The sequence below is a fragment of the Apteryx mantelli genome, chromosome 9 (assembly GCF_036417845.1).
Source record: "Apteryx mantelli isolate bAptMan1 chromosome 9, bAptMan1.hap1, whole genome shotgun sequence".
Taxonomy (NCBI): domain Eukaryota; kingdom Metazoa; phylum Chordata; class Aves; order Apterygiformes; family Apterygidae; genus Apteryx; species Apteryx mantelli.
This window is the reverse complement of record NC_089986.1, coordinates 14,117,021-14,144,321: the sequence shown is the minus strand read 5'-3', so window position 1 is coordinate 14,144,321 and position 27,301 is coordinate 14,117,021. Positions and strand designations below refer to the sequence as shown.

Here is a 27,301-nt window from a genome sequence, read left to right as displayed (position 1 = left end):
CCCTCCTGGCACCCTTAAAAGCTCTTAATTTTTCTCCCCAGTATCTCAGCACACTCAGCAGCTGAGAAAAAATGAGTATGTAACTGGACCAGTGCCAGGAGACATACCAAAAGAAGTTTCATTAAATTAAATGGCTGGACTCATGCACACTGGTCTTGAAGGTAACACAAATATCAACCTCAGTTGCCAGGAACTCATCCTATTGATACAGGAAGAATGAAAACAGTAATTATGGCAAAGGAACTGTCAGCACCAAATGAAAGATGTCATCTGCTGCTGTCCATTTCTGCTTACAAAACCATTTCTCAACTGAAATGACTGTAGTTCAGGTGGAGCTTTGAAGACAGGCAATGGAGTGCACAAAGGCTGCAATGCCTAGCAGCTAGTAAATACAAGCTATAGTATATACAAACAGTGCAGATGACTGATAAACTCCTCATTTTTTAAGTGCCTCAGAAAAAGCTCAGAGCCCCTGGATGTTCCAGTTATTTCAGCATAAGGCTTTTTTAACACCTCTGCAAAACTCCAGCTGACACTAAAAAAACACACAGGTCGAAATGCGAACATATGCACAGATCTGGCACAAGGCCGTGGTATTGCAGAAGTCCTGAGACAAGGCCAAGGCACCAAAATAAATCCCTACAGGCTCAAGTGGGACTTATGTGGTGCCTTGGCCTTGTGCTAACCTCTGCAAAGGAATGAATTATACCCACAGCCTCCTGATGTGTGAGCTTACCAGCAGGAACGACTGAGATCCTAAGCACTACCGTTGGTGGCTACCTACAGTCTGTGCTGCTACTTTCTGTCACCCGATACAGCAGGTGAAGCAAGTCCCATGAATGACACTGCTTACAATCTGTCTGGGATATCGTTCTCTGACCCAGTCTCTGTAACTGTAAAGCATGGGGAACAGAGGGGAAAATGGAAACCAGACACATATTTGGCCCTTCTCCCCCGTTCTCTTTCCATTTACGTCACCCAAAGTAGCCCTGGCACAGCACAGCCAGCCATGTTCAAATAGGGATTGTCTGCCATGACGGAAAATTTCTCACTCACATTTTGGAGAGCAACAAAGCACATCTTTTAAAAATGCTTTAAAAAAAAAAATGCACATGAAGAGTCTTAATTTGAAGTGCCCACTGGTCACAAAGCAAGTCTTATACATTTCACTCTTGCTCCCAACTTTCAACTTCCAGTTTTATAACTCAGGAACCTACAGTATTTATGTCCCACAAAGATACAGACACCTGCCCTCCAACAGCATCAAAAGAAGCAGCGTACCAGCAGCATTTGAGCATTGAGCCGAGCTGGGGCTCACAAGCCTGGCTCCGTGTGCTCTTGGCAAAGCACTCCAATGGATTCCAGGAAGGAGGTGTGGAGATGGCTCCACGTTCTCTCCCTTTTCCACAGAGAGCAGATGGAAAAAAAAGGGCACACCCCACCCTGAGCTTCTCAGCTTGGTCATAAACGCTCACCGGGTTTCTGTCTACAGGCAGTTGGATGGTGCTACCTCAGCTCAGTCTAAGATGGAGCACTTCAGACACCAAGCTCAGAGCTCCAGTTGGAAGGCAGAAACAAGGCATTCAGCCTTTCCTCGCACATCTTCCAAGACCAAAAGGTGAATTGTCTACTATAAGAGACTAGGTAGGGTAACAAAATCCTGAAAGCGATCAGGACTTGCATTTGCAGAAGGAGGACTGGTTTGTCCTGCTACACAGATAGAGGCAAATTACAAAACTTAAGAGATTCTGAGTTTGAGATTTAAGTTCAGGACCAGAAATGTGGCTTTGGTCTACCTCCTAGCATGGATTTCTACCAGCTCTGAAAGGCAGTTAACAAGCAGCGCCACACTGCACTTTTGGAAAGGATTTTGCCAATGCAGCAAGCTAGGAGCTCTTGGCCCTTGGCTAACCACAGCTGTGCATCTGCGTAGCTGTGCAGAAGCTTTCTGTGTCTCTCTCCTCTCCCTTCCCCACCGTCCTCACTGCAAAGGTCACTGCAAACACACTCGTACTCACTGCTTCTGGAGCAAGTGCTGGTGCTGCTGTTGTTGCTGCTGCCTGTAAGTCTCAATTGTGTGCTGGGGTAGGTACTGCATAAGTTCCAGGGACTCTTTGATCTTTAGTAGCATTTCGTACGTCTCTCGTCCCCTCACCTGGATCAAGGGGGGGGAAAAAAAGGGAGGGGGGTAAAAGAAAACCCTTAAAGGACTACATCTAGACCGACAGCCACCTCTGAGTTTTAGACAAAGTCAAGTAAACAACACCACAGCAGGATGCAAATACTCTGTTTATACTCTATGCATAAGCAATAAAACCGCTAAGCCTTGTGCTAGTGGTAAGCAGATAATTTTGAAGAGTTGATAATCTGACACTGCAGGCTAATGAATGTCTTGGGGTTGTCATTTGCTTGATGTAAATCTATACCAACCAAAAGCACTATTCTGATCCAATCTGTTAGACAGAAAAAGTCCTTACCTACCTCAGACATAGGTAGACCTGGTGCTGAATCTCACACACCTTGCGGAAAAGAGTACTTGAATTCAGGTGTTAGAGGAAGAGGGAGATCTAAACCTAAGTGCACTGTGGTCCAACTAAACACAGCACATGGGGAAGCAGCAAAATGGCCCATTACAGACACTTCTTGCTCTTTCTGATCCTACACTTACTACAGCATAGTTTATGTCTATCACTCTCTCCACCATGAGGGTAACACGCACAAAAGCTACAGAAACATCCATCTTTGCCACCAAGAAAACAGGTTTCAGCCCATTATCTCTAGAAAAAGCTGAATTGCCACAGACTCAAAAATGAGAGAGGAAGCACCCAGCTAGGTTTCAAAGACCATTCTCCTGCCAGGACAGGCTGATCACTTAGGATATTCTCAGGTGCTTCGCACAATCCACTTTCAGTCAGCAGCCAATGGTATTTTTCATGTTTTCTGTTTGTAATATGCATTTAAAATAGATAGATGGGGAGTGGGGAATCCACATCCCAACCCCATCCACTAACACAGTTATTCTCTCTGAGGTCTCGATGAGCAGCTGACTTGCCTCAAGGGACTGAGAAAGACACTAAACATGAGGTAAAAGCAAAAATAGAGAGAGCTTACCGGCAAGTATAAGAGTTCATCATCAGGAGAACGTCTTTTTTTGATAGATGTCATCTGTATGCCATGAGTACCTTGTCGAAAAGCTGGAAGAGAAATCCCCAAAGTGTCCCATTAAAACAAACAAACCAACCAACCATCAAGTGTATGGCTGTCTCAGATCTGCAGGGCTCTGAAAGGGTCTCTGCCTAAGTCACTCCAGAATTGTGCTTGTAGCTTCTGACCCCGCAAGGCAGAGATGACCTGCATACGTTGGGTGGCTGTAGCGTATGGGGAAATACAACAGCAAAGTAGTGCTGGAAAAATAGCAAAACCCCAGCAAGTCAGATCAGGTACAAGTACAGGCTCTTTGCAGGAAAGTCAGTGAACTTCTGTGTTACAGTACTCACTAGCTGTCAGCTATCAGTGATCCACTACGGGAAGGCAAGAGGAAGCAAGCAAGCTGAATCTACTGCAGAAGCAAAGTCCTCCAGTTTGCCTCTTGTTAAGACCGGTGCCTTGCTGTGCAGCCTAGTGCCATTACTGTGCACGTGCCAGAAACCAAAGCTGAGTTTCTACATCCTGCATGTCAGATGAGTACGTTTACTCCCCAGAGCATGGAAAGAGACCACTTGCACCTCAGGCATGCAGCAGGGTTTATGCAGAGTCTTAATCAAGATCCCTGTGACTGGAAGACATATGCCACAATATGGGGCACTGACTAGAAGGCACAGTACAGTCCTAAATGAGCAACAAGGGTTCAGAAGTGGTTACAGAGTCCTGTCTATGTATCCTGAGGATGGCAAATAAACACCCTCTGCAGCCACCACCAACCAGGCTATCCGAAACAGTTAATTACTTCAGGCAGCACTGCAAGGGAGGCCATAAACTCAGACTGTCAAATGCCATTTTGTGAATAGCCAGCTGCGCTCAGCACCTCAAGGAATCAAACACCAGCCCATTTTTCAGAATGATTCATCCTGGGACAACAGACAAACACCCTCCTGCCTCCAAGCCCATGCACAGCACCACCTCCATCCCTTCAGCACAAGCGCTAGGGTCGCACCTGCACCCTGTGACAGCACAGTCTGCAATCTGCCCAGCTCTGCCAGCTACTTACGGCGCTTCGTACCATCACCATTCTTTGTGCTGTCGGAGACTTGCTGCTTTCGGATGCTGTCCTCATCTGCTTTGCGATCTCTGCCTGGGCAAGCGCAAATGCGGGCTTCAAAACATCGGCGGCCCAAGACTTGCCCACTGGGAAGAAAGGAAAAAGCGTCAACTGGAGGCTCAGACATGGCCTAGTCACCTCCTCCGCATCCTCAAGCTCACACAGAGGGCCAAACTTGCAGCTAGAACCTACTCCTCCTTTCCACTCTCTGCCCCAGATGTGTCATCTCCTAGCTGGTCACCTTAGACATCTTCTGTAAATAACAGCCACATGTATGGATTCACCTGCCAGTCAGTATAAGAGGTATTCACACTGCACCTGGTATTAACTCAGCTCCCATTTGATCCTCTTACACAGTACCTACCTATGGGAGGGGTGACACCTAAACTGGAGGCTAGGAGGAGACCCTAACCATCTTTCCACATCTTACCATTTCAGACAAACTTGTCACATTAAAGCAAGGGGTAGAAAGCACTCTGCTTGGCAGACATGGAAGCAGGGTATCCAGCTAATCACAGGTGGGTTAAATAACAATACTCATGAAACTTAAAAACCTCTGTTGAATTACACACATCAAAAACACCCTTACCACCTCCTCCAAGTAATGGACATAGGAACAAGGACAGAGTCTGAGAGATTCACACCAGACTATGCTCAGACAGACCGAAACCTCCCATTTCTCAGTCAGGTTATTCCAAGTATTGGGTAACTCTTGCCTGTAGCAATTTGGAAATGTCCCATAGCCCCTTCCATCAGACTGTCCCTAAGCACCTTGCAGTGCTGCTCAGAGCAGAAGAGGAGCCAGACAGTCACCTCTCAAGCAAAGGGGCATTGATGGACTACTTACTCTCTGGTTTCCAATGTCACGATGATGAGGATTGGGCGACGGTTCATCCCTCCCACGCAGCTACTGTTGCACATGAAGTTGTACAAGACTGTCGTGAACTCTGTACCAACCTAGACAAAAAAAAAAAAAAAAAAAAAGATGAAGGGATGGTGGATGGAAAGCTCTGTTTTTTCCAAGCTCTCCTCCTTAAAATCTCATCCACTCCCAGAACTGTGTTACGGTCAGACTAGTATGAAATGAGCCCCAACCACGACGCTTCCTTAAAAAAGGACTCCTGCTCTTAAGTGGGGAAGCGGTTGCTTAAAACCCTATTTCTGACAAAGAGGAAGAGGAGATTTATTGCGATGAGGATGGAAGGAGCACATGAGCCCGTCTCCTCCAACTACAGTTACAACACCCACCCCTTCCCATGCCGGGCAGCCACTGCTTTGGGTTCACAACATACCTGAGGCGGCTCATAGGGAACCAGCACGCTCTGCCTCCCGGTGATGGGATCTTCTACGTACTGGGCATGGCTGTTCCCTTCCACCCTGATCAGGTGGCTGGGAGGTGCGATCTGCCCTGCAAGGGGAAGGAGGCAAAACCAAGAAAGACTTTTCAGTGAAGACAGATTTGAAGATAGCAAAGGGACCACAGACTTTCTCAAGCTCACACTGGAAACCTGCGAGCAATCCTGAACACGGGTGTCAAGTTACTGGGCTAAGCAAGCCCAAAAGTCAGCTGAGTGGTAGCTCACAGTAACTCTTCCAGCAGGTAACTCCATGTGGATTTTTACACCAGTGGAAAGCCTTCCCCCTCCCAAGGTGTACACAAAGCAAATTCCTTCAAGTCTTAATTCCAACTACTACTAACCAACTACAGCTACTAACCCTCTTCTGTTCCCTCCCACCACTCTTGATCCTAAAGAGAGGAAAAAAAAAAATTCAAGCAGAAAGAAATATGCATTTAATTAACGGTCAACTTGAAAAATCATGCTTGCTTACGGCAGCGGAAGAAGGGAACATGATCTTCTTTGTTTCTAGGACCCTTTCGAATAACTCAAAAAATAGAGTTTCTTTCCTTCAAGTTTTCTTCAGTGTTTGAAGAACACACAATTAAATTCTGAGGAAAATAAGCTGCTTTGGGTTCATCTACACAATTCCCTTTGGGTTTGAATTGTTCCTTTCTTACTCAGATACAGCACACTTCTAGAGACAGAATCATGTCAAAGTAAGAATTCAGGGTTTTAATTCTTCCTCCTCCTCAAAACTTTGTCACTGAACCAGATAATCAACTCTCAAAAAACACAGTTCTGTCAGAAAAGCACTCTCTTAAGGACTATTTCAAAGAACTGCCTCACTCAGCTCTGATTTTCAGTTCCCAAGGCCTTGCTTATTTTTGGGCCTGTTTAGCTAGCTGCACTGTAACCAGCAAAGGGATCAAGGCTCCTGAGACATCCTGCTAACTGACACCAACCGTGTTTTTTCTTTTTCTCCCCCCCCCCCCCCGCAGTAGGAGATAAATAATGCACATAGAAATAAAACAGATGCTCATCTGAACTTATGTGAACTTAAGCAGACAAGGCAAAATGTAGCCCAGCCCATGAGTTTGCAGAAACCCCCCAGGAAATTTTTAAAATGGGGGCTAGTTCACTAATATGAGAAGTAAGTAAAAGATTAAAACACAAATACTGAACCATTAGTGTTAAATGTACAGGAAGGCTGCCTGCAGTTGATGCTGGCACTTAGTGTTATCCTGCCAGAGATAAACAACCCCTCTGTCTTTGAGGCGTGGATTAGAGATTCGAGATGATATTGCATCCTGTTACTAGATCCCTGTCCCAGTAACATGGAAGCTCATTCCTGAGTAGAGGAACAGCTGCTTCTCATCAAGGGAGCAACAGTGGAGCAGGGAAAGGCTGCCTGAGCCAGAAGGGCACTGCCTGCCATGAGGACATTCATCCAACCTGGGCAGGCGTGAGGCTTACTTTGGTCCTTTCTTCTCAAGGACCTGCTTCCACAGGAATAGCTTAAGTATAGCATGAAACTTCCTGCTAAGCACAGGAAGCAAAAAGCCACACAGGACGTGGCAAGAAGTCTGCTTCCAGCAGGTTTGCTCCTTACAAGCGTTTCCACTATACCTGGACATAAACACAGGGTCATCCTGTGGCCTGGCACAGGAGTTATCATGGGGAATAGGCCTCCTCCACCTCCTGCAGCCTTGCTCTAGATCTGCAGGTATGGCTGTGAACCCCCTGCCCTGGCCACTCATCAGCCAAGAGCCAACTGCCCTCCTTACCCTCATTGAACTCCCGGCTCAGCTCATGGTTCGGGCAGCGTTTAACCACTTCGGTGACATGTTCGGCTTTCTTGTAGACTGGCATAGCCCGGATTACGGCTCCCTGGGGAGGCGGGGTCATCACTTTGATCTGAATGGGACATGTCTTGGCGATCTGGCAGTACAGCTTCTTCAGTTCAGTGGAATACTAGACCGGGGTAAGAAGGGCAAGAGAGAATCAGGATGTGCAGCCAGAGATGGATGCAGGCCAGAGGGATGGAGACGGGTTTAAGCACATTGCTGAATGCACCAGCTACTCTGTGTGCATTGCACTTGTTCACACAACAGCTGCACCTCCAGACAAGTGTGTCTGGGGGGTGGGGGGAACAAAACAAACAAACAACCCCCCCCCCAAGTCTCTATTAGTTTTAGAATAGCAGAGCATAAATCTACAATCTAGTTTTCCCAAGACAAATACCTTCAAAGATTGTTATTTCTCTTGCACCCCCCACCCCTTCCATGAGATGCATGTTACCATCCACTTAACAAAATGGAAACCATTCCCTTCACAACACCCTGTAATCTTAGAAGTATTGGAAACAACATACATTTCAAGTGGTTCATTCCTATTTTTGCAATGGGATGAAAAAGACATGGATCCTCTGGAACTGGATAGTACTTGAAAGCAAGACACCCCCCCCACCTCAGAGTTGTGCCAAATTCTACATTTCTGTCATCTTTTAAAGGCATCTCATGTCCCTGCTGATCACCTCTACAGCAATCTCTCCACTTCTAAACTCAAATCATTTTGTTCATGAAGGGGGAAATTCAAGGCTCAGAAAAGTAAAACAGCTGAAGGACCAGATCAGTGATGGGACCTGTAGCAGAACCCAGGAGCCAGCTCCACAATGGAGGTTGTCACCTTCCTTTGATGTGCAATGAACACCCTTGAATAGAACAAGACACTTGTGTCCACCATGCTAGTGGAGAGCATATTAGAGTCCCTCTTCCATTTAAGGACATTCAGCCCTCAGGCACTGGTGCAGCATCACCCTGACATGTGTTCACACCTGGAAACCTCTACTTAACAAAACATTTAATCACTGAAGTGATTGGTTTCTCTTGAAAAGCTTAACTGAAACAAGTATATGGACTTAGCAAGAACAATCACAAGCAAACTCTATGTGGTTGGGTGCATTGTAACCCAAACCCAATTTTCTGGATGTTCCCTGTGAAGGGAACTCTCCAGTTTCCTCTGCTCTAAAGAATGCTCCAAAATAAGGCAGTTTTAGTCAACACCCCACTCCAGAAGCATTCAATTTTCTCTTTGTGCTCAGAGATTCACAAGCGCAGAGCTCTCCCAATAACTCTAACCACTTAGCCCACAGGAACTGCTGGCATTTCCCCACTCCCATCTCTCTGGTTCTTACAGAGAAAGAAAAGTGAAAGTCCCAAGGTGGTTGTTTTCTTGAAAATGTCCCTAGCTGCCGAGGCTGATACAGAACCAGTCCCAACTGTTCAAACAAAGCACCAACAGGTTCATACAGGTCGAGAGCACAACTTGGCCATCCACCCTGCCAGGATAGGAAGAGCTGGCACATGCATGGGTGGGTGGCAGGTGACGTGGCAACAGAAGGATTAGCAAGCAATATTCACTGATTATTTGCATTTCAAAGTGTACACATTGCAAAGCACAGGAAAACCAAAGTTGGGAGAGAGACACTGGGGAGGAGAGGGGGATTAAAAGTAAGACAAGCTGGTCCCTTCCCTCCTCACTCAACACCATTCTGCCATATGGCAGAGGAGATGCTACAGGTATTCTAAGTTAACGAGGAAAAAAAAAATATTTAAAATGCAAAGACCAAATTGTGCAATGTATTTTATGTGCCTGCAGGCTAGAGATTAAACCCACAAAGGATTTACCCAGCCCGCGGAAATGGGGAACATGCCAAACAATTACAGAAAAAAAAGTTGCGAAACAGATCTAGATGGTGATTTATATCAGACATCTTTTTAACCTGAAATTCCTTATTGTTTTTTAATTAAAAAGCAATTCCTTACTACGGTAAGTGTGAGCTCGCTATGTCATCTTTTTCATCTCTCAATAAGCAGAAGAACCACCATTTATATTTGAAAGAGGGAGAAAATCGATAAAATACCATTTTTCAACACATACATTGTTATAGTTTCAAGGATAGAAAGTTTCAGAAAGCCACCAAATTGCTTGGATGTCTCAATGTCATTGAAGTGAAAAGAAACTGGGACTCTAAATGCAGTGAGCTGAAATGAAAGTGTAAATATGGAAGTGCAATGGTTCAGTGAGGGCACAACACACACCGAGGAGCAAACGTGTCCAATATCTGCAGGCATCTGGAGAATTGAACAAATGGAAGGAGATACACCCCTCTCACATCAGCCGAGGTCAGGGATCGTAAGCGTTGTTGTGAGGCAACACTGCCTGCAATTTTAAGTCTAGTAACTTCAAAGACAAAACTAGGGGTACAAGAGGGGGGAAAAAAAAAAATCACCGCTTCTAGAAGGACAGGAGAGGTGCTCACCATCGGCACGAACACTGAGGGTGCAGGTCACACACAATGCAGTCTCTCTGCTGTCAGAGGAGGAAATCAAGTTCTTTCTGCCTTTTCCAGCCATGCAGTTGAACTGTCAAACCCTTCCCACTACAACTGCGGGGCCTGAGCTAGGAAGGCATCGGACCTGCACTTTGAATTCCCAGAAAGCAAACAGCCAAGGGCAAATGGATTACAACAAACAGGCCTGATCAACAAAAAATATCTGTCCTCAAAACACAGGACCTGCCAACCTGGGGTGGTCAGGAGCAGTTGGCTTGAACGGACCCCTGCTTGAACTCAGCATGCCAGGGTTCACCCTGGAGCCCACCACGGCATGCTCCTCACCTCTTCCCCAGGACACGATTAGGGTACCAGGAGGCAAGAAGCAGTACCTGGCACAGAAAGGTGAACCAGCTCTGACGACAAGACAACAGGAGGGCTGCGCAGCCCTTTCGTTATCCGACTGTAAGAGGAGTTCAGGTCTCGCGGGCGATGCACAGGGCTCAGGGTCCAGGAATATTGCGGCTTGGCAGAGATTTCAAACGTACCCCAGGCAAAGCGACCCAAAAGCGTGCAGCGACTGAGGGGCCAGTCATTTAAGACTGGTGTAAATCTGTCCACAGGGTACCTGCTGTCAGACAGTGAAGGGCTTGAGTTTCCCATCCTGCCAACTTTGCTGTGACCACGGGTAACCTGATGCTTAGCAAGCTAGTGGCATAAATAGAGGCGAACAACTAGGTCACGGCAACTTCATACTAGATCAGCGATAATCGCTATATCCATGGAGTACGACAGGATATTGTATATAGATTTCAAAGCAAATAAGCATTAGAGAAAACCCTGAGGCAGGAGCTGTCTGTGCATTCAGAGAACGCCTGCAAGCAAGGATCGCCCCTCTCGGCACAGGTGCCTCTCCCAAACGGTCCCCAAAACGCTCCAACCCTGCAAAGAGGCGACCGTCTGCCTGCCCACCATTTTGCTACAGGAACTGACAGGCGCTCATTGTATTAGGGACGAGACCGTGACACCAGCAATTCCCAGCAGGGGCTCATGAGACTGAAATTAAGATTGAATTCAGCATCTTTAGGCTAGTATTTGAGGAGGAGGGACAAGATTCTCCCTCAGAAAATACTGATGGCACAGAAAATTGAAGCAGAGCTAGCATGTCACACTAATCCAGAGTGAAATTTCCAAGAAGAAATTAGTTTCTTTGCATAGGTAACTCTTTAAAGTTTAACTCAGTTCAGGTATTTTACAAATCCAGAGCATGACTGTTAATCAACACACTTCTGTTACCTGGTTGAGTAGGCACATTAAATCAATTAGGAGGAAAAATACCAAAAAAAAGCGCTTGATCCAATAAACCAGTCTGTCATTTACTGAGATGACGATAGTCATTTATCTAGCAGCAGGAACAAAAGCTGTGCCAACTGCCCAAGGAGCACTTCTGTTAGAGGTACAGAGCAGAAAGTTATTTAAAAACAAAAGAACATAGCCTGGCAATGTATTATATATTTGGAAGGGAGAGGAAAAAGGTTTGGCTCAGACTTTGGGGCTCAAGTGCTGAATGTCATGTCCAAATAAACAGACTCCAAGGGATTGCTAAGAACAACAGCGAATTTAGCTTTTTGCTTAATAATATGTTTTAAAAGGAAAGGAAAAAAAAAAAAAAAAAAAAACATTCCAGCGACTGCCGCCCTGCCCTCCCCACCTGCCTGTGCAGACATACTGTATTACCCGCTCTTGGCACCCTGGCTGGTAATTCAGTATCACAATACACACACGCCAGCTACCATCAGGCAACACCTGTCTGATTTCTCAGCAAGCCCCTTCTCCGGAAGGTGTGTCAACAAAGGGTTTAAAGGAGAAAACAAAACACTTTTCACCTCTCAAATGAAGCATTTTTGCTAGGAAGGAAAGAAGTGTGCTGAAAGTAAGTGCTCTGTTTGTGCAATACAAGTTGCATTGGCTTTTCACTGAGTGTTTACCTCCCCTGCAAAACTCTGATGCAGCAAAATGCCCAATACTACTTTGGAAATCTACCTCTTTAATATCTCTTTTACCATCTAATCTAGCTAAGGGATTATGGGCCCCTAAGTCTTTAAAAGGAGCGGGGTTCAGCCAGCTCTGGGAATGCTGATGAATGTCAACTTGAAGGCAATCCCAGAGGCTGGCTTACAAGCATGACAGCTCTCTGAGCCCCTTCTGCTCAGATCAACAAGGCTTTAAAATGTTTTTCAAGCTTCTTTCAAAAAGTCACGTTTTAGCTCAACTCAGTTAAACTTTGGATTCATTTTACGTGACATTTGCAAAGCCATCGATCACCTGCAATTTCTCCTCTATCAAACTACTGCTAAGAAGGAGGGGGAGGGTATTACCCTCCCCCCCCCCCAAAAAAAAAGGTTATAAGAGTGAGAAAGTTACTTAAACTTCCAAAGTATTCACAGATGAGAATGAGGAGATTCACAAAGAAACAGAAAATAACCTGCATAAGGCTTCATTCATTTAGAACAACAAAACAGGAGGGAAAAAGGAAATTACCCATTCAGAATAAAATTGTGATTTATCCATATGCCTTTAGTATTTTTGTTTTGACAAATGGTAATTAGCTGTTGATATTCAGAGTGGGGACCAGATACATGCGTACGCGCGTGCACAAGCACACTTGGGAATTATCTGCATTCAGAAAGTGCTCAGCAAGGAAACCCAAAGGGAGTTTTCCCAGGAGCGCTGCAGATGTGGAGTTCTCCTGCTAGATGTAAGCTTCAGCTCAGGAGAACTTTAATCCTATTGCTCAGTCATTGGTTTGCTGCAGCTCTGGGCAGGACAAGTCCTCGCCTCACCAGGCGCCACGGCACAGAGCGGACAGCCAGTTTGCTGCCGGTGGATGCCGCGGACACTCAGACCGCCGAAACAACGGGCAGGTTGAGGGGGCACTCGCCCCGCGTGCGCCCAGACCTGCCAAGCTGGAGCCTGCCGAATTACAAGACCCTGACTAACCGTCTGCCGTGCCAGCGAGAAATATCTGTGAGCAATCCCCGCTTGCAGGGCAAACCGTGATGCAATGACTGCGGAGGGCTGACGCAGCTCTCCCACGTACTCCGAAGGCATTTCCCAAATCCCTGTGCCCCTGGCAAAGCAAAACACGTCACACTCTTTTCCCCCTTAGGGATGGGCAGCGATTTGTCCGGGGAGGCTGCCTTTGCGGAGAAACGGAAACAAAAAAGCAGGCACCTCCCGTCCCCGCATCTTTCAAGCGGGGCGCAAAACTGCGCCAGCAGGATGGGGACGAAAACTCCCCGCGGCCGTGCCCGAGTCTGCGCCTCGTCTCCCCTCGAGCTCCCGCGCCCCCTCCCCATCCCCGGCGCAGCTCGCGCCGCGCGCGAATTGCGCTGATGAGCTATTAAAATCCTTACTCGGAGCGCTTTTCCCCGAGAGCCGCAGCCAAAGGCCGCCTGTTGCCACCTGTCAGTTGCAGGGATTAATTACCTGAGCCGGGCTGGGAGCGGCACATTCCTCCCCCGGCCTCACCCACCGAGATGTTGACATCAGGCAGGTGGGCCCCGCACGGCCCCGGCGGGGGGACAGCACGCAAGCCCCGCGCGGCGGCGGCCGCCGGCAGCCTCGGGGCTGCAAACCGCAAAAAGGAGCCCCGAGGAAGGCAGCACCGCGACGCTGCGGTGCCTCGGGGCACGCCGGCGTGCAGCGCCGCACCGAACTCCCATGGCAGCTGCTGCACCACGGAAGCCTTAATGAAAAAAGTAATTTATATGTTTTTTTCTATATTTTTATATATATATATAAATATTATATAAATATATATATAAGCATATATATATATATATATATGTTAACTTGCTTAGGTAAACAGGGAAGAGGAGGGGCGGCAGGGAGGAGGAGAACGGAGAAACGTAGCCTGCGGGCAAGAATTCAGGAGGACGGCGTCTGGTTCGCCGGCTCCCCCTCCTTACCGCCAGCCCCGCGGGAGACCAGCTCACCCTCTCCCCACGTCTGTCTGCAATGCGGAGCCGCCGGCGCTGCTCGCGCTGCTGCGCCTCGCGGCCACGGCCGGGCACGCCTTGGGGGATCCCGCAGTGCCGGAGCCACTCAGGGGTGGGACTGGTGGCACGGGAGCAGAAGTCACTGGGTTAGATTTACTGGGGCGGGGGGAAAGGTATCTGGAAGAAGAAGAGTTAAACACCCGCTTCCAAGGAGCTTCACCACAAGGCTTAGTAAGGAAACGTCCTCTTCGAAATCCGGCTGCGACGCCTGAGCGCAGAAGGCTCCTTACCTCATTTGACACATTTCAGCTATTCGGCAGAAGGCTCCTCTACCCCTAGCTGCCCGCAGCGGAAACGCCAAGACCGCTCCGGGGCGCCGCTCCATGCCGGAGCGTGCCGCAGCAGCGCTCGCCTCCTTCGCGAGGCCATCGCCACTCAGTCCAGCGTGCCAAGCTGCTTGAGAGCGGCACTTGCAATCAGTTGAGCTGGCAAAGCTCCAGCGTTGCCTAGCCCTACAGCAAAAGGCAAAGGGATAAAAAAGCAGCATTTTTTTCCGCCAGTAGACACAAAGTTGCTCTCTCAGTCCAGGCCATAACAAGCTATTCACCTTGGCAAAGATGACCACCTCTTCATTCCCCCCTCCCCATATGTACGCATTTGATTTTCTTGATGTTGCACTCGCATCCAGGCCCCTGTTATCATGGTGCAAATAACCCTTCCCCAATAATATACCCCATACCAAAGGATGGTGTTGAAGTACCAGTGTCTCTAGTGGGGAAACATACTAGATTGTGCTGCAGAGACCCACTGAAGTTCCCAAAAATATTGAATTTGGAAGAATCTAGTGGATGCACCATCCTTAGGAAACCAGATCATTCATTCATGTAACACACTTCAGCCTCTAGCTTCAGGTTCCTTAGAGATCTTCATTTAAAATTACCTTGACCAGGATGTACTATCTGTGTTAGAAACGATTCTACCTAATCACTGCAGCAAAGCCACAATGATAACATAAAAAACTCTGATATTTCCCCTTATGACTTTTGCATTGTGAAAGATTTATAAGTTTGAAAACTTCACATTCAAGGGCTTTTACATTTCAGTTCCACATCTACAGACTCATTTCATCAACAACTGAAGACAATCTCTAGAAGCTTGGCTCAAAACCAATGCTTTTTTAAAAATAATAATAAAAAAGAATGAATTGAAAAGTATCCTATTTCAAGAATAAAAGTCCTGATTGAAAACTACAAAAGCAAGTTAGGAATGATTTTGTGGATTTTTTTTTTTTTTTTTTTTTGGGGGGGGGGATATGAAGTGATGGCCGTAATGGAATTCTTTACTACTTGATTTTGAAGTTTTATTCCCTTGCTAGTGTATTTTTCTATCTTTTTGAAATTCATTTCATTAAGAACTAAAATCATAAGACTCCTGCAATCAAATGACCTTACCTTACATACCCAGCTCACACTCTGTATATTGTTTCCAGTTTCTCTGCCTCCTTCTAAACTGAAGCTTCAGCAGGCAGGGACTGTTTTCTGCCAGGTCCAGAGAGTACCAAATCATTTTCAGATGTTAATAATGTCTAGTAATATGTATTCACACAGCGAACAGAGTGAGGGGAAAGGACGAAATGAGAGGAGATCTGCTGGGAACACACTGAAAGTCAAAGGTGAGCCAAACCTGTACTTCTTCCCACGCCCAGTGTCCACTGACTCAGGAACCCCACATTACAAAACACATGGGAATCTTCACTGAATGAAGTCACTTACACAAGGAGGATTTATTTTATATTACCCAAAACCTGAGTTACACTTTTCAGATACCTTCTTGCAAACATATGTTTACACATGCACAGAAAACAGGAACCGTGATCCCAAATGTAGCACAGCTCCTTCTGATGCAATGTAACAGACAAAAGCTAACGACCTTCACAAAACTACCAGGCTTTGAATGCTGCACTAATTTCCATAGGATCCAAGTGTCTCCCAGCTGGACATGACTTTGCACATCCCTATGACATTATTTTAATATGTTTTCATAAGCTCTGTCAATTAACTGAGATTAACACAGCCAATTTACAGGCCATCAATAAATCCCTAAGCGTGTGCTACCTTCTTCCTTGAAAGGCATTTCTTCAGGATGATTTTTGCAGATAATGCCTCCCATGGGGCCTCATGCTGAACTGTTATACTGTGATTATTGGTTTTTGTTGTTTTGGGGTTTTTCTTTGTTTTTTTTTTTGGTGGGGGCAGGGAGGAGAGTTGGACACAGGCTCATTTTGCCCTGTTTTTTTCAGCACTCAGCATCTTAAGTCAAAGTCTAAATCTCCTTGTGGCTACTATTTTTACAAATACACAGCAGCATAAGACATAAGCAATCAGTTTGTCTACCAAGCAAGATACTAGACTAGGAACCATACACTGTAGAAAGCCCACTCTCATGTTACCTAAACTCACCTAAAGACTATTAAAGATTTAACATTTGGCAGAACAGTTCTAAAACAGTGAGGCGTGAACAAACATGGGCTAAAAATATTAAAATTGGAATGGGGAAAAAAACCCAACTCCAGTTACTGAAAATTAATGATACAGTGAAATTTGACAGCATGAATTTTAATCACCGCAATGAATGGAGAAGGAGTTGCATTAAAACTTCATTGCATTTCTTCCTTCCTTTCACCATTCCACCATCCTCAAAGACACTCTCCTCCTTCACATCTTTCTAGCAGAAGGGGAATCCAGTGCAAATGAAGTGCTATACTGAAGGTAAAAATATATGCATTTATATAAAAAAAAGCACCTACTTTCAGGTAATCTAAGCATATGTGCATACATGACTGCATGCATTTCTTTACATGAAACTACAAGTCTAATTAATGGTACTAAGAGTCATATCAGCTAGAGTGTAACAGTGACATAACAAGCAATAATCCTTTCAGGGAATTTTACTCTTTACATCAGAAATTATTCACCAAAGCTGCTGGTAAAGCCTCCAAGATTTGATTTAGCAAAAACTTCAGCATATGCTTGACTTTAAGCAGGCACTGGGTAACAGTGCTGCCAAAGCAGGTACATTTCTACATACAGAGCAAGAGTTTTGGCTTAAAAAGGTCTGATTCAACTTGTATTTCAAAAGAAAAACAGGATATTTTTTAATGGACTCCAGAGAGAGAAAAAAAAAAAAAAAAAAGGAAGACCATTTCTGAGCTCCCCACAGCAAACCCACCCCACGACATACTGCTGCTGAGTCATGTGTCCAACGTCAGCTTCAGATGTTGAGCACTGGAGCCTGTTCTGCTCACAAATGACTTTAAGCGAAGCCCAGGTTGGTCATTTCAAACCTCCTCTTAGCTTGGCGTGGGGGATTAAACCTTCTCACAATCATCTGTCTCAGATTCAGCCAAAGAGGAAGGCTGCTGTTTGTTTCCTATTCACCTCCCAGATCTCACTCATTTCATGTCCACAAGTTCCAGCACGCTCCATCCTACCAGCTAAACTCCAACCAGTCAGAGGAAATACTGTCTGCAGTAATCACACACCAACTTTGAGCACATCTCCCAGGCGCAATACCACCACTACCCAAAGTTTAACAGTCACTTTTGTCTCCTGCTGAAAGCCAAAAGGCCAGGAACTAAGCCATCAGGAGGCAAGAACCACAGCAACACACACACTGCCCCTACTGACTGTTTCTCTACATGCTTGCTTAAGATAAGGAGCAAATGACAGTCAAAATCCTAAAGCTCTGCAAAATAAGCCTGCTCCCACCAAATCCAGCCTGGTTCCATCAACATGAACCAGATATAAGAGCCCCAGACAGCCACACCAAGCCTTGCAGTCCTCTACAAAGTGGACTTGCATCTCAGCAATTTGGGATACAGCTCAGACATAGGTTCAGATACCTCCACACCAAGCTTGCAACCCAGGGACTGAAGCAGGGAACAAGGAAACAAGTCCAAAATTTAAGCCCTCCAAAGCTCATTTTAGTTCCCTCATCTGTAAACAAGGGAATCTTACGGATATCTCAGAGGAAATATGAGAGTAAACTCATCATTAGTACAGTATCCATAACTGCAGAGTGAAACCAAACTGGATGAGAGAACAAGTGAAAAAATATCGAAGTTGTTCTGGCAGTATAGTCTTTTCAATCAGCAACATCTTAAGCCAGCAGTCTAAAGGAGCAGAGTCAGACTAGAGGCTAATGGGCACCTTGCCATAAACTATACCAGCCATGCAACACTTTGCTAAACAGTGACAGATTTCCACCCAAATTCTGGCTCATGTCAAACAGTTGACCTACTTGCAAAATGCCACAGGGTTCATATGTTACAAGGGTAAGAGCATGTGTGTCAAATGCAGGCCCATCTTCCTGGCTGCATTAGGAAGAACAAACTGAGAGGCTCAGAAGAGATGCAAGTCGGATTCCTTTGCACTCTCTCATTCTGACAGGCAGCTACAGGCACAAAACACAAGTGAAAGTTAAGAAAAGGATTAAGGTCTTCTAACCTCTGATATACTTAACACCATCTTCCAGATGGATTTTGCTCCCTGTACAGATTCCTATTCCCTCTCTCAACTCAGGCTTTTGATTCAGTGAGACTTTCTTAAAGGACAAATAACTCCTGAAGAAGGTCACATAGGTACAATTTATATTTTCCATGCCTCACTGAAGTACTCCTGAAGACATAGTTGGACTTCCCTTACTTTAATAAGCCTATTCCCTCTGCATGTGGCCATGTTGGGTTCCTCCTGTTCTCCCATAATCAACGTGGAGGATCAACTTCCTTACTCACCCTAGCCCACCAACAACCCTCTTGTCAGTGCATGACCAGCACAAACTGCAGGACATCTGCAGACAGGACAGTTCAGTGCAAACAGAGCATGCTACATTTATTTCAAAGGAGGGAGTTTTCAGCTGCATTTGTCCAGAAGATAAGCTGTCATATCTGGCTAAGCATTACAGTCTCCTCAAATGGTTGAAGATGCACCTCCGGATCCTGAATTTGTGCATGTGACACCCTGGAGCTCTGTCACAACAGCCCTCCAGCTTTTTTCCCCACTCAGTGTTTTGATCCAAAGATACAGATTATACAGAGCCAGAAGGAGAGCTCTGGGATACCACAGCCCACCCCAGTTTGGAAAACAGAGAAACACCTGAGACAACCCCATGTGAAACATGGCTCCGTTATCACATATATTAAAATCTACTGACAAAATACATTAGTTTTTTCTAATCACAGAGCAAGATACTCAATGCCTCTACAATGGACTGAACAAAAGTTGGAGCAGGCCAATGACTGGGTGGACGTTTTCTCGCCTGGGCCAGGCAGTCCCACCTCAATGTCATGCCGTGACACAGTATGCCAAACTGCTCCTTCCCACTGGCCCTCAGAGAGGAACCGGCGACTCCACTCAGTGGAGCAGGGCTCTCCATTAACTGGAAGGCTGAGGGTCTTGGCATGAACTTTGATGCCCTCATATAATAAGGGATCACTTGTAAAGTCAATGAGCTCTTTTTCCTTATTTGTGTTCTCACCAAAGATTGAAGGACTCTGACAGGAAAAGGTGATCCCCTTTCTCTCCTATTCACTACCCTTTCCCCTCATTTATTCCACCTGAGGGAAAGTACATACACCTCTCCAGTTCATCCTTCTAATAAACCAGAGTATTAATCACACATATGGGAGGTGATGGGAGGAAGGACAGAAAGTATTAAATTTGACAGGCTCTCAAAGCAGCAGTGCCAGTGAAATGCATGATTAAGGTGAGTAATTTTCCTGTTTACTTCATCAGCTCTACCCCCCCCCTTCCTCCCCACCTAAGATGTGGGCAGGACCCATCAAGGTAAAGCTTTGGAAGCAAGCAGCAGCGTCCCCAATTTCTACATAAATGCTGCAGGCCAAAGAGCAAAGGCAAGTTCCAACTGAGCCCTTGACAGTAATCAAGCACCGCGGCGCCTCTGGTCTTGTCTTGTGCATACCTTGCAAGTAGCATCATGTCTTCCCACTGATATTTCACTGGCAGCGCACACAGGCGCCTTGTTCCTTGGCTTCTATTTCAGAAAAAAGAAAGTCTTGAACACACATACACACACACGCCCCTGCCTTTCTACTCTGAGGGAGACTATTTCCCTCTAAATCTTCAGCGCACTGTAGGGCAGCCCTTTCAGAGCAGATTTATGAATTTGCAAGAACTCTCTTTTGTTTCCTTCAGAAAGGTTAGCGCAAGTCCCTTGCCAAAAGGGCATTGAGTTTTCTCTATTAACGTCCAGGAAACTTTCCTGAGTCAGATCTTATTACATCTGAAACAAAGTACAGGTACCAGCAAGTCTCCTCCATGATAACAGCCAGGGCCTGTCCCATTTCCTGATCACATTACGCTCAATTTCCAGAATTACATCTATGCAAATATTGTTCTCCTGCTTGCAGAGCATTCCATTGATAATTAAAGTGGAAAGCCAACAAAGCTTTTCTGGCCAGGACAGACTAGCTGGTGAGCAAGGCAGCAAACCAGCACGCAGCTAGCAAGCACAGCCAAGTTTTCCTCTTTCTTATGAGCACTGTCCTACTAGAACTGTCTCTTCCTCCTAGAGAAGGACACAGAATTCATATTGAACCAAACCATTTCTGGAAGAATTCTTGTATTTTCTGGATTCGCCAATCTGACAGGGCTGCGTTCTGGTTATGAGTCACAGAGCAAACCCAAGGATTAGAAAAGACAATCACATCTAAATGAGCCATTCACAGTTTTATTGGAAAAAAAAAAGCTGCAGTAACTGGCTCAGGCACAAGCTAGATCATTAACACACCAGAGCAGCTCCAGTGTGCTCAGGATGAATGGAGACTAAGTCAAACTTATACACATTTTATTCATACAATTAAGCTTCGGGGATGAATGGTGAGAAAGCCAGACAAGAATACAGTCACTGCCTGTTACCAAGATTTGCAAGGTACTGGGATCTGTATTTTATCCAGATCTTACTCTCTCCCAGCCCTTTCCTTCCATCCTCAATGACCTAGCTAAGCACAGTCTTGAGTCAACTGATGTGGTTTCTCCTGAGTCTGCTTTCAAAGTCAAGACATGATTCAGCAAGGTGTTTAAGCAGATGCCTACCTTTAAGGATGGGAGCAGCCTTGCTGACTCCAACAGAACCCAACAGATTTCACAGGGAATATTCACGTGCTAGAGGTTATGCACTCACTGAAGTGCCTTACTGAACTGAGACCTTGATTTTCCTACATACCATGGGAAACGGTTTGTCAAAAACCATGTTCAGGCACACGGCAGTGTCACTGCTGCAGCCATCAGACCATGGAGACTTCCCATCCCCAGAACGCACCACCTAACACCCAATCTGCTCATGTTTTCACTGCAGTAGCCACTTTTCTTCTAGGAAGAGCAACAAGCCCATCCCAGGCTCAGGGTATTCCTCCAGCTTTTCTCATGCTCACCAGTAGCCCTGAAGCAATGCAACTGCAGCAGCTCAAGGAAGAAAGGCATTCTGCAGAGTGAGATGCAGGTTGGGAGGAAGGTTTGTGATGAGTTCAGGAAATATCACCAGCTGTCCTCTTTATCCCTCCTCTAAAATCAAACTCTTCAGTTTTTCATCTCATAGCACCAAGAAAAGAAGGAGAAACCACATTGCAGTTCGCATGCAAGCTGAAGGGAGGGATGCAATAACATGTCACATGAGAAATGGAAGGCTTAAACATAGCACAGACCAGATCTGTCTTAGCAGATTACTAGGCTGCTTTATACTTTCAGCAAAAATGCACAAAGGTATAAAGTAAGTTTGCATGGTCCTGGATGCAGTTTACAAGCAAATCTACAATTATGCTAGATATACTTGCCAGGAATAATCTCCCAAATGCTCCTTGATAAAATTACAGATCTATAAATTACTAGAAGCAGATTATAGCAAATCTCTCAATATCTAGCCAATTGATTCATTTCACTTGGTAACTGAAAGATAATAACATCATCTGTATGACCTAACTGGAAACATATCAGTGAATGTGGATTTAGATGCAAATCCTCATGACCACAAATCTGAAGATGGCTTTCCAAAAAAAACACCAAAAAGCTCTTTGTCCCTGCAGACTTCACCACCTCCACACTGCTCCATTTACAAGATACAAGTTCTGAAGACACCAAGCCATGGATCCTTTGTGAAAAGATTTACTCCATTTAAAGCAAGACTGCTTTCCTGCCCCCTCCCCCAGCAGTCTTCATTAGTGGGTAACAATGAGAACAGGAATAGTTCCCTGGGAAACATTGTTTTAAAATCAGATTTCCCCACTAACCACACCCAATTAGGTAAGCGATGCCACGTTTCTAAGTGTTTTTAGAATTCCAGCAGCTTTTCACAAGTTTCAGTTTTGTGATTTCCTCCATCTTCCCACCAAAAAATGTCATAATCTTATCCAAGTTGAGCAAAACTAGAGATGAGCCCCTTCTCCTCCCCCTTCCACCCCCCCCCCAAAAAAAGGTGCAAAACAAGACAACGTTGCAACATCAGAACAAGTTATTGGCTCACACTGTCCAGCACTCCTGTTCTCCTTACAGCTCACACACGATGCATCAGAGAAAGGCACAAACCGCAGCACAGACAGTATGTGCCGTTGTCCTATGTAGTGCTGCTACCATCAGTCTCTGAACTGCATCACTGCAAATGTTGACAAATACAAGTCTTGCACTACAGCCCATTAGCAACTCTGAATTTAATGCCATCCAAACTGGTGGGTGGAGGAGGAGGAAAGGGGCCAACACTGGCAAATCATTTGCAGTAAAAACGTAGCATACAGAAGATAGTCAGCTGGCACCAAACAAAGCAGGGATTTTGAGCCTGCAGAAGCAGACCGGTGACAGCTAAGTATCCCTCCAGGTTTTTATCTGCCACAGCCATGAGGCCAATGGCTATGTAGAAGATGACACCATTACACAGCTGGCATAACCCAAAAGACTCTTTCTGTCCACTAGCTTCTCTCCACCAGCTTCACAACTGAACAACAGAAAAGAGCCCATGGAGGAACAACAGACTTACCTTATGCTGTCTTATTGCAGACAGCAAAGTGCCAGGATGCAATAAAGAATCCTAAAGAGGATCAGAGACATGACAACACACATCACTAGGATGCAACTATGCTAATACTAAGATAGACAGCACGATTATTGCCTAAAAGTAACATACATGGGCACTGGGCCTCTGCACACGGCCCTGGGTGAGAAGAAATTGCCTCCGTTCAAAAAAGCTTAAAGGCAATAGATAGAGACAATGAAGAGGGAGAAGCTCAGGAAGGACTGAGATGATTAGAGAGAAGCAGAAGCCCTAGTCACAGCACACCAGCTGCCTGGTCCTGGAGGACAAGTGATAGAGGCCCAGCTACACTATAACTGTTGCCACATACTTCTTATTTAAATGCAATTTGTTTAATCTCAGGTCGGATTCAACCATCAAAGGCTCTCTTCTGTAGCACACTGACAGTTCACTCTAAATCTCTGTGCCTTTAATCCTATAATTAGCCAGCAAAAATGTGATCTCAAGTCTTCCACCAACCTAAGCTAATTTTCTGCATGGAACTTCCAACTCCTGTAGGTTACAGCTTTCAGCTGCTTCTGCAGCCAGAGGAGGGGAAAAAAAAAGAAAAAAAAAAGACACCCAAAACAACACATCCCCCCACCCCATTCCCACACAGCCTGGTGTATGCTTGCCCATGTGCTGGCTCTCCAAATAGCAGCTCTTTGAAAAGAAGTTTTGCAGAATGAAAAGGGGCCCATTTTCACACTGCACTAGTGGGCTGGAAGGAATAATTGTATCATCCAATTCAGAGAAGGAGCTAGCAAAGGTTTTGATGTCGGATAAAAAGATGGCTGGAGGAATCTGGGGAAAACACAGTGCTTACACAGGGGCAGAATGATAACAGAGAACTAAGCCAGCATTTGCGTAAGAGAGAGTCATTCCCAGTATATAAGCTTTGGCCACCTCCCCTAGATTTTGGGATGGGAGCTCCAAAGCAAGCAAACAAAACCCAGAATGGCCAACAGTTTTGGAAGCTCTCTCCAAAAGATTTTTCCACAGATGAGCTCTGCTATTGCTCAAGAGCTTGTCACGGCAACACAGTTCTGAAGACAGCAAAGGAAGATTTCCTGAGTCACCAGTCCATTGAGAAAGTCCTATTCAGATAGCTTGGATTCTGTATCAGTTTTTTCATCCAGTCCAGTAGAGAAAACAAGGTCTATGAAGGACAAGAGGGCCACGTAAAGTCATCTAATATGAAAAGCCTGAAGCATGGGGACCGAGCTACCACCTGCACCATGCGAACACAGCCCTGAGTGCCTCTGTATGTCAGGATGCTCTCTGCAGGGCAAGCAAGAGTAACCAGTGCTCTTGCTCAAGGTCCACTGCAGGCATGCCCATACCACAGCTGCAGGGACAGCTGCCTCAGCACTTGCTAACTCAGAGCATGACATGCTGGGGAAAGGGGTTCAGATGCACCCAGGCCATTGCTTTGCTCCCCCGCCCCCAGACTGCCAAGGCAAAGTTGCAATGGGCCAGAGCTAATAAACCTGGTCCACTGAGATAGTACTATGTAGACATGGCAGTTGCCTTTCCAGATGCACCCTGGCAAGTCCATGCAGTGTGACACGAAGCCTAAGGCGCTTCCTAGCATGGGTGTCCACCTGCAGAGCATGGACAAGCCAAAGGAGACATTCTTGGTAGCCAGCAAGGGAATACGGGTGAAAAGCAGTGCTGAGAATCACTAGGGGCTTGACAAAGGCATGCAAATGCAGGGATAAGAGCATCTTCTTTCTCATGAGCAAAGCCACAATGGAACAGCCCTGTCTACATCAAAGGGAGAAGAGGAGGCAATTCTGCATCCTACAGTTCCTTAACTCGCTTGCGCACTGCGGCCTTGAAGGGCATTAGCACATAGCCCAAGCTGCCTGGCTTAAGCAAGCACGTTTGGCAAAGTCAAGGCAGGATTCTGCATTGCAAAAAGTCAGCAGTTCACACTCTTCTCATTCTAGTCTGGTGACTCCTGCAGTAGCAGCCTGCTGGTGTCAAGCACTGGCAAAATACTACCAAGGTAGTGCAACAGTCCTGTCCAGGCAGAACAGAGCACCCCTTCAAATGGATGCCCTTTGCCTTTGAGGAGGGCAGTATGATTTTAGAAGCACTGTTTTCACGCTCTCCACCATATTCAGTACAAGTCAGTCCCCCCAGCTCCCTAGGAAGAAATCCAGCCCACATGACAAGGAGAAGGATCAGAGCAACAGTTGCTCCACACCACAGACAACAGATCCCACAGATTCACACACAGTCTGCACATTCAGAACTCTCTTTAGTTACATGTATAAACCAGAAAAACAGCAGCACATGCATCTTGGGGGGTCTACTTAAAAAATAATGCAAGGCTCAGTATTTAAGCTGAATATGAGAACCTCTCTTACAAACCTTACCACTTCAGCCGCTACTGAGTCATATAACTGTTCTGTGCTGCCACAGGCCTCGAGAAAGAGACATTTCAAATGAACAATTAAAGGCCGGCAGACAAGCTTTGCAAACTGCAGTTGCTAAACATTCAGTCTACATTCAATTCTTACAAAACACAGGGGATCAGGGTAGGTGGCAATGACCATTTGATTAGGAAGCTCTATTCTGGTGTTCAGGCAGCCAACCCGGTAACCGAATCTCTGCATACTCTTTGATCAACATATTACAGAACATCCTTCTACCGACAGTCCTTGGGGTGGGTCCACAAAAGTAGTAAACGGTTACCAGATTTGCTCCAGGCCAGAAAGCAAGCTCATTTTGCAGCACGAAGATGAGCGCCCCCCCCCCCTGCTTTTTTTTTTGTTGTTGTTGTTGAAGTATTCTACATTGCTCTGAAAGCAACTAATCAAATTATTAAAGTGCTTAAAAGTTTAATGAAGAAATCAAAGCTATTAAGCAAACATTCAGCTTGATGTCTCTTTCCCTTCTTACCCACCCTTCCTCAGTGCATTTAAAACCTCGTTTTGCTGTGCTACAACATGTTTGAACAGGTAGTGATACACAAACAAGTCTTGGCTCCATCTCATACAGAATGGATTGGTTGCAGATGTTCTCCTGCAAGCTACATCTTGCCTCCTGCAAGAGCATTCATCTCCAAAACACATCATTTCACCTACTTTGCCTGAAGCCAGAACTCAAAGGTTATTTAATTTTTAATTTTATTATTATTTTTTTATTAACTCTAACATACCTACAGCTGTGCAAGCAAAACTCCATCTGGTTTTTCAAGGCACAAAGAGGTGAGCTACTGAGTTTAGATAAATGTAACCAAGTTGGGGCAGTAATCTTCCTGTTCACCTATGCAGCAGCCAACAGCAATGTCAGGGGTGCAATAAAACAAAAAAAGAAATGCTATATTTCAGAGAAGCCTGACATATTTCACTATCTTCCTAGGACAAGTCAGACATGAGCTCATACAGTGGCAGGTGAGTCAGTGACGAGTCAGACAAGAGCTCCTTAATTAAGCTTTAGGGGCGGATGATCCCTCGAAGGTGTAATCAGATTGGTATGGCCAGTGGAAAAAGCAAAAGCAAAAAAAGAAAAAAAAAAAAAAAAAAAAGGCTGAGTGAACTGTTACACCCTTGCTGATCCATGCCAGGCAGGCTCGAGGCAGTGAGCTGCACACAGTCGGAGCCCCCAGCATGCAGCAATACCTCATGGTCCTGCACCACTTCCTGGCAGCCATCGTTTGCCTGCGTGCTCAGCCCTGCTTCTCCTGGGAGCTCAAACTGCTGACTTCCCCAGCCAGCAGGTTATGCTAAGGTCACCTCTTGGACGAGGTGTGATCTGGGGTGCTCAGGGCAAGTCACATTGCAGGAGTTTGGCTTTTGCAGGCAAGGGGCTCGGACCTGCATGGTAGAGAGCGAAGCCATCGAGAGTTAGTCAATCCAAATCACTAACCAACAGAGTAAGTCTTGGCCATATGCTATATCAACCCTTAAAATACCACCAAGCAACCCCATTCAGGAGAGAGACCCTACAAGTTCTGGTTTTAGGACACTTGCCCAAAATATCTTTCAAAACACATATCAAAGTATCAACGTATTAAAACAAAGCAGCTCCGTTAAACAGATTGCGATCAGCAGCGTGACTAACAGCATCAGAGCGTTCTGCGTTCATGACGTCAGGCGCATGCAACGCGGAAAGGGTTGTCTCCCCCCAAAAATCTTTGTCCCTGCAAATTCAACCTGGAACCTAGCTTGCCAGTAGAGCTGCTCTTCCCATCAGCCAGTGCCCTTGCTGTGGTGCTCCTTCAGAGTGCCACCAACACCAGCACAACACCCCTTTCCTCTTCTGTGTTTTGCACAGATCAGCA

General features: G+C 45.8%; 1 protein-coding gene across 1 annotated transcript in view; it reads right to left on the bottom strand.

Annotated features, from left to right (window-relative positions):
• Positions 1 to 27,301, bottom strand: part of TP63 (tumor protein p63) — a 111,123-nt gene that overhangs the window by 13,313 nt on the left and 70,509 nt on the right. The window contains exons 5-10 of the mRNA XM_013959222.2: positions 7,383 to 7,569; positions 5,551 to 5,666; positions 5,106 to 5,215; positions 4,208 to 4,344; positions 3,112 to 3,194; positions 2,019 to 2,155 (exon numbers count right to left, since the gene is read on the bottom strand). Coding sequence (XP_013814676.1) covers positions 2,019 to 2,155; positions 3,112 to 3,194; positions 4,208 to 4,344; positions 5,106 to 5,215; positions 5,551 to 5,666; positions 7,383 to 7,569 — 770 coding nt within the window. The remainder of the gene's footprint in view (positions 1 to 2,018; positions 2,156 to 3,111; positions 3,195 to 4,207; positions 4,345 to 5,105; positions 5,216 to 5,550; positions 5,667 to 7,382; positions 7,570 to 27,301) is intronic.